This window comes from Lagopus leucura, unplaced genomic scaffold (assembly GCF_019238085.1).
Source record: "Lagopus leucura isolate 7727_CA_CO unplaced genomic scaffold, USGS_WTPT01 Super-Scaffold_100004, whole genome shotgun sequence".
Taxonomy (NCBI): Eukaryota; Metazoa; Chordata; class Aves; order Galliformes; family Phasianidae; genus Lagopus; species Lagopus leucura.
This window is the reverse complement of record NW_024962264.1, coordinates 67,793,992-67,802,116: the sequence shown is the minus strand read 5'-3', so window position 1 is coordinate 67,802,116 and position 8,125 is coordinate 67,793,992. Positions and strand designations below refer to the sequence as shown.

Sequence of the window (8,125 nt, the reverse complement as noted above, 5' to 3'; positions counted from 1 at the left end):
GTGGCTGCTATGTGGGCACAAATGGTACCTAGGATTCCCTGTTCTTTTTTTTTTTAGAGGCTCCAGGCTTTCACATTTCAGTGCATGCTGTAAGACATACAGAGGCAGCAAAAGGCTCCTGGTAGCCCCTGGCTATCCATCAGTGCTCATCTTTTCCCACCTACCCGTGGGGAGCAAGCTGTGTTTCCTAACAAAACCTGTTACAGAGCCCTCAAAATCGTTCTGATTGTTGAAAGTTATCATAGAATCATAGAATGACCTGGGTTGAAAAGGACCACGATGGTCATCTGGTTTCAACCCTCCTGCTGTGTGCAGGGTCACCAACAACCAGACCAGGCTGCCCAGAGCCACATCCAGCCTGGCCTTGAATGCCTGCAGGGATGGGGCATCCACAGCCTCCTTGGGCAGCCTGTGAAGTTGACACCACAAGGAAGGCAGACAGGGCAATATTTCAGGGAAAGATTTGATTCCTCCTCCAAAACATTCTGCACCTTGAAATGAGCCCTGGAACCCTGCTGTGTTGGCTATTGAAGGCAGCAAGGTACACAACGAAACGTGCCCCAAGCCTAGTTCAGCCTAACATTCCTTACAGCCTTACGTTCCCCCCGTGTATCCATAGATCTGGTACAGCACAGACAGTTGCTCTCTTCTTTTCCCTACATTGCCAAATTAACACTAGTGAGGAGCACCACTTATTGGAGACAGCAGGCAATTCAGCTGAGATGTGCAAGGCAAGGGATAAACACAGAACCAGAAAACTCCAAGTAGCTCCCAATCCTGCTGGACACCCATGCAAAGAGCTCTGATTTTAAGGACTGTTTTTCCCAATAAAAACAATACCTTTTCAACGGAACCAGCTCCCTCCAGCAACATAATCTATTTAGATCAGTCCCAGAGAGAGAGAGACAGCCTGCCAGCTCTCAGAGCTTTAGGTAGTTAAAGAAGAAAAGCAAATATTTCACCTCAGTGATGCAGTTTGCTTAGCTCCTGGCCAGCCATCAGCTGCTGAGGGTGCACTCTATCCCTTCATGCAGGTACTCGTTCTTATTCAGGACAGACAGATGCAGAAAGAAGTGTGGAGCAGTCTGGCATCACCAGAAGCACTGCAGAACCTGGGTTTGTTCAGCCTCGCTGAAGAAGGCTGAAAGGGAGATGAATTCAAGCAAACAGTACACTTTGAGGTTACACCAGTATTTCTATAAGGCTGTTGTCCTATAGACACTTCTTTTGGTGGTTAAAAAGTTATCAGAAAGCAAGATAAATTCCCTGGCCCATTTCATCATGAGGCCATGGGAAGGCAGAGGAATGGTGTGAAAAGCAAGAAGTCTTGAGGAGGAGCCAGACTTTGCCCCAGAGGCAACATCTAGGAGGACCAGAACTTCACCTCCAGCCAAAGCAAAGCAAAAACGGCTCATGTGTTGCATCCAGAAAGAGAAATGCAGGCTATGACTCAAGCAGTTAATGCTGAAACCAAATGTTAAATGGTGAGCAACACTCACATTAAGTGGAGTTTGCAATCCAGCTAAGCGCACTCGATCTAAGTAACTTGGCTAGAAAAACATATTTTTGCAGCTAAAGCCTTACCTCAAGCAGTAATCACATTAGATTTGCAAATTCCCATCAGCTCCTGGGGCCAATTCAAGATATATTGCTGCGTTTTAGCAACCATACTCCTCTAGCAGGGTTGTGCACAGGAAAGGTCAGGGCAGGTTGTCCTGGATTTCTCCAGTGTGCCTGTGTGCAGCAGGAATAGAGCCATATTTCGACATCACTGCTTCTCTTTTCCTTAGTGCTGGTAGGTATGGAGTCACAGAATACCCCAATCACAGAATGGCCCGGGTTGGAAGGAACCTCAAGGATCATGAATCTCCAACCCCATCACTACAAGCAGGGCTGCCAACCTCTAAGTTAATACTAGACCAGGCTGCCCAGGGCCCCATCCAACCTGGCTTTGAACACCTCCAGGGACGGAAGAGACCCACGAGGACCATTTCCAGTGCCACACAAGACCGCCTAAAATCACAGAGTCACTTTTTCCACCACTTCGATCGCAGTGCTATTAAGCACCAGCGGCCACTCACACTGCCATCTGAGTCACAGCTCTGTCACCCCTCAGCTTCAGATGGAAATGAATGCCCTGAGAACAAGACAGCTTTTTTAATTAAATGGGTTTTAATTGAAACAAGTGAACCGACAGATGAAATTAAACCGCGGCTGCAGTGACAGACTTCTTAACTAATGCCTTCTAAAGCGGTTACGATTTACATTTTGAAAAGATACAGGAAGCTCATTAAAGCAGGAACAAACAGCTTGGCAGGCCAGGCTGGGGGGGAAGCGGCTGTGCCACCGCAGCCACACTGGTTGAAAGATATCCAGAATGATAGCAGCTACTGGAGGTTAATAACACTGCTGTTTGTGTCATGGCTGTCTTCTCCAGGTCTGACTCAATGATTTTATCTCCGATGTTCAGCCACAAAATGCCAGACACAGAACAGTAATTTCCCTGGTGTTGAGGGAGCTCGGTTGAGTTGCATGGCGTTAGTTGTGGGTGATTCCCAGCAGGAAGCACAAGTCTGGAACTGTGGCTCTTTTTTGGGAATGCCTCTGTTTCCATGAAACTTCATCTAGGAGCCGTGCTGTACAATTTACAGCCAGAAGATATGAATAAAACAGCGCAAATAGGTGGAAGGACATTCACATAGACCTAGTCAAACTCCTGAACCAGGAGGTTTAATGCACTAAGCAGGGACAGCCCCAGTTACGGGGCAGGACATATAAACCTGCACACCCTGCACGGCTTCATTAAGGTCTTGGTTTTGCTTCAGTACACACCAAGAAATGGTGGAGAATCATTTCTCACCCACACTGCTCACACAGCTTAACCCAGCACCCTGCCTGCTGGGCTGAGTCACACCACAAAGGTAAATCCTCCTCTGCAGCTACACAGGAGGAGAGCCTCGGAATTTCAGTCCTACAGATTTTGCTTCACGAATGTGTTGTCTTTAATCCCCTATAAGCTCAGCAGTCTCCACCTCCAATCACTTTTGAAGACTCGCTCAAGGAAATCTTGAGCCTCACTGGGTTGCTTTTGGATTTCTATTTTTATGGCATTATTTGGCTCAGATCTTCCCCCAGCTTCTAAGGAAAAAGAGGCCCTGAGCTGATCTCCACATCTTACTGCCTGCACCACTCAGGTGCATATCTGCCCCAGACAGCAGCTGGGAATATCTGAATATCTGTCCCAGAAGCAGCTGGGATGAGCAGGCACTCAGATCTTCAGAGCAGAAATGAACAGCCATGAAACACAACACCATCAGGCAAACCTTGCGATGGCTTCAAACCTAGAGCACCTCTTGACATGCCATGGACTCTAAAGAAGGAAGATGAAAATGAATAGGAACTGTCCCAGGGTGAGAAACGAGTTCATAGAATAATAAAATGGCCTGGGTTGAAAAGGACCACAGTGATCATCTAGTTTCAACCCAATGTGCAGCCAATTACCAGACCAGGCTGCCCAGAGCCACATTCAGGGCTGCAGCTCTGCTCTGCAGCAGAAGCCCTGACACACTGACCTGTGCACATGCAAATTTCTGTAACTCCAGCACAAGAAACAAATGCAAACAGAACGCAAGCTTAGCTCATATTGGAGCTGTGGCTCTTTAGATGCTTGGAGGAGGTGCTGAGCTAAAACTTGGTTCACCCCAGTCCCAGTTGGTCACTCCCACGTATAAGGTATCAGCTCATTGTATCAATAAAATACATCTGTAGCTCTTTCAATGCACACAGCATTTCTGGCACACTGATAGGAGACCTTCCACCATCCTGCCATTCTGAGTGCTTCCTGGAAGGTGCTGGCACAAAGGAGTGGATGCAGAAATGCATCCATTTGCTAACACATTTATGGGTGAGTGTTTGGAAGAATACCAAAGGTACATATCCAAGTGGTAGGGGAGCAGGCACAGAAAAGTGTTGTTTCACCATGTAAATATATTGTTACACGAAAGTTACATCTATACTGTAAATCTGGGCACGCTGAAGCACTGGAAAATAATCATCCATGCAAGAAAACTGTGAGCAAGTTCCCTGGGACAAATTTGGGTGCTCATTTGCTTTTTCCTAGATAATTCCCAGCTACAGAACAGTCCAAGAATACCTCCCAGCAGCCAGCTCACATCCAGTCACCTTCTTCTGGAAAGCGAGACGCTTTCCAAGACCAGCAAGGAAGAGGGCATTTTGTGCCAGCTGGCCACAGGGCTCAGGGCACATTTCTTTCCTGGCCCAAAAACTGTCAGCGTCAGGATCAAGCAATGAGGAAATCGCTTGGGTTTGCAGATTTGGGATTGCTTCATTCCCACTGTAGTGCAGTGTTTGCACTGAGTGGGACAAGGTTAACTTGCTAACACCCACAGCTCATCACAGCCTTCACACTGCCCTCCTAATTCATGTAGGTTTTCCTAGCGCCTTGGTAGGGAGTCAGCCTCAAAGCCCTTTGAATATGAAAGAAACCAGAGGAATGCTTTGCTCATTAAAGGAACCAGAGCGACTTTCACAGATCTAAACAAGGGAAAATATAGAAAGGCATCTGAGAGATAGAGCCCCAGGGATGTAACATGGTTCTAAGGAAGACCCAGGTGGCACAACCAAACCGAGCTGAGCAACTGAGTCACTGTTTCATCTCCTGCAGAGTTGAAGCTATTTCTATATGGCATAATGGTGACACCTACAGGAAAAAAATCATCTTCTACCTCTGCATCCCACCGTGGCTCAGATGACAGCACATCTTTAACATGACCATGCTATTAAAGGCTGTAAGGATCAAGTAAGCAAATAAAAGCTGTACCACTCGTACAAACAAGGGCTGGCTGCAGACCAAGGCCATTAGCTGGATGATGACAGCATCCAGGAGCAACCAGCTCCCTTTACAGTAGCCTACTGCTAACAAGCAGAGCAGAAATGACAGCAAGTTAGGCAGTCAAACAAACAAACAAAGTAAAATCACTGCAATAATGCTTCTTTCTGGATACATTTTACTTGCTCTGTGCTGGTGTGTGGCTGCAGGGCATTTGAGCACCCAGATTGCTTTGGGCTGTCACACTGAGAATCATAAAATGGCTTGGGTTGGAAGGGACCTCTGGAGGACCCTTCTCACAGGGCTCCTTTCCAGCAGCTCAGCCCCCAGTCTGTACTGATGCATCCTGCTATCTTTCCTCCCCAGGTGCAGGACCCCCACACCTGCCCTGTCATTGGGATGCTTCACTATGGCAGGACAACAGCATTGATGTCAGAGGGCTGAGCACATGAAGACAGGCTTGTTCAGCCTGGAGAAGGCTGTGGGGAGACCTCATTGCAGCCTTCCAGTATTCAAAAGGGGGTCATAGAAAGGAGGGGAATCAACTTTTGACTTGGGTATCACAGCATCACAGAATGGCCAGGGTTGGAAGGGACTTCAAGGATCATGAATCTCCAAACCCCCTGCCACATGTAGGGACACCAACCTCCACATTTAATACCAGACCAGGCTGCCCAGGGCCCCATCCAATCTGGCCTTGAACGCCAGAGAAAGCTGGCAGTTTGGGCTCCCTCGTGCCTGAGGAGTCTCCATCCTCCAAGGTCTTTTAATGCAATCAGTCCTTTTTAAGTATGAAAATGATGCTCTGTTCTGGGCAAACAGAAGTCCAGCTCTGGGCTCATTCAGCCCTGGAAAGGATGGGGGTGAGGCTGCAGCTGGAAAAGATGGAGCCAATAAAGCCACCAGGAGCTCCTGGCACCTTCCCTGGCTTGCCCAGCTGCTGTCTGGTCACATGGAGGCAATTTGGGGCCTGAAATATCCCTTTATGCTTTAGGCTGTGATTTGGGGGTGGAGGAGGATGGAGATTTCAGAGCTTCAGCTTGGTTGGAAAAGACTTCCAAGATCATCAAACCCAACCACAGAACCACAGAATCATAGAATGGCCAGGGTAGGAAAGGACCTCAAGGATTATGGAGCTCCAACCCCCTGCCTGCCTGCCCTGCACATGCAGGGCCACCAACCTCCACATTTCATACCAGCCCAGGCTACCCAGAGCCCCATCCAACCTGGCCTTGAACACCTCCAGGGATGGACAGGGCATCCACAGCCTCTCTGGGCAGCTGTTCCAGCACCTCACCACTCTCTCCGTCAAGAACTTCCCCCTGACATCCAACCTCAATCTTTCCTCTCTCAACTTCAAACCATTTCCCCTTGTCCTGCTGTTATCAACCCTTTCGCAGAGTTGATTCCCCTCCTGTCTGTAGGCTCCCTTTAGGTACTGAAGGTTGCAATGAGGTCACCCCGCAACCTTCTTTTCTCCAGGCTGAACAAGCCCAGCTCCCTCAGCCTGTCTTCATAGGGAGGTGCTCCAGTCCACTGATCATCTTTGTGGCTCTCCTCTGGTCCCTCTCCAACAGCTCCCTGTCTGATAAGGGGTAGATAGAGATAAGACAAGGGGGGAACGATGTTAAGCTCAAGGAGGGAAGGTTTAGATTGGATATCGGGGGAAAGTTCTTCACAGAGAGTGGTGAGGTGCTGGAACAGCCGCCATGAGTGACTGTGGGTGCTTCATTCCAGGTCGGATGGAGCCCTAGGCAGCCTGGGCGAGTGCCAGATATGGAGTTGGTGGCCCCGCCTGTGGCAGAGGGTTGGAACTTCATGACCCTTGGGGTCCCTTCCAACCCACGGCGCAGTTAGGTTGGATTAGAGCAACGATAACCACCCACAGCCTCGCCACCGCGGCCGGCCGTCCGCCTGAGGCGCCTCCACCCCGCGCGGGGCGGGGCGGAGCGGAACGTACCACGTGCTGCCCCCCCTTCCCCTTCTGCCTCCCCCCTCTCCCCGGGCGCTGTGGTTGCGGCGGGGCGGGCCGTGCCGGCGCTCAGGATGGACGCGGTGCTTCTCGCCGTTGTGGCCGCGTTGCTCGCCGTCCTTCTCTTCTTCGCCACCCGCTTCAGCCGCTCGGTTCCGGCAGGTGGGTTGGGGCGGTACGGTCGGGTTCGCAGCCCCGAGCTCTGGTTCTCCTCTCCGCTGGGGGCGAGGGAAGGGGGGCATCTCCATGGTAACACTGTGTGTATGGGGGGGGTGTGGGGTGAGGCCTCGCCTCGGGCCTTCCCTTGCAATAGGCACGGTTCACCCGTTCCTCTCCCGGCCATCCCAGCGCTGAGCACGCAGCTCCGTTTGGGGATGGGATGATGCAGCATTTCCACCTCTGCGTGGCTGGAGATCCCCGCAGTACAACTCCCCTTCTTCCCCCCCCGCTTCTTCCCCCTTCTATAGAACTTCCTGGGCTCTGCTTTGTGCCTGCAGGGAACCACTGAAAACAGCCTGGACTCTTCTGCTTGACACCCACTCTTTTAATATTGATAAGCACTGATCAGATCCCTCTCAGCCTTCTCTTCTCCAGGTGAATACCCCCAGGGCTCTCAGCCTTTTCCCATCCAGCTGCCCATTGCCATAGTTGGCACTCTGCTGGGCTCTCTCCAGCAGTTTCCTGCCTGCCTGGAATTGGGGAGCCCAGCACTGGGAGTTGGTTTTGGCATTGGTTGTTTCTCTTTCTGCTGTGGGGAGTCAGGTAGCTTTAATCGTGTTGCTTTTTTCTTCCGTGGGGAGAAAATACTGTTAGTGCAAGCAGAGTCATAAAGAGTCCATACTGATCAACTAGAAGCAGGGTCACCAACCAGCAGACCAGGCTGCCCAGAGCCACATCCAGCCTGGCCTTGAATGCCTGCAGGGATGGGGCATCCACAGCCTCCTTGGGCAACCTGTTCCAGTGCCTCACCACCCTCTGGGTGAAAAACTTCCTCCTAATATCCAACCTAAACCTCCCCTGTCTCAGTTTTAAACCATTCCCCCTTGTCCCGTCACCATCCACCCTCATAAACAGCTGTTCCCTCTCCTGTTTGTATGTTCCCTTCAAGTACTGGAAGGCCACAATGAGGTCTCCCCAGAGCCTTCTCCAAGCTAAACAAGCCCAGTTTCCTCAACCTTTCTTCATAGGAGTGGTGGTCAGCCCTCTGATCATCTTGATTCCTTGTTGCTTAGAGCTAATCTGGGAAAATTGTGTGATTCCTGCCCCAGAGAAATGAAACTGCTGGAGATGAATTGTTTCCTGAG

General features: G+C 50.3%; 1 protein-coding gene across 1 annotated transcript in view; it reads left to right on the top strand.

Annotated features, from left to right (window-relative positions):
• The first annotated feature begins 6,864 nt into the window (after positions 1-6,864).
• DDRGK1 (DDRGK domain containing 1) overlaps positions 6,865-8,125 on the top strand; it is a 29,499-nt gene continuing 28,238 nt past the window's right edge. The window contains exon 1 of the mRNA XM_042871937.1: positions 6,865-6,983. Coding sequence (XP_042727871.1) covers positions 6,896-6,983 — 88 coding nt within the window. The 5' untranslated portion in view covers positions 6,865-6,895. The remainder of the gene's footprint in view (positions 6,984-8,125) is intronic.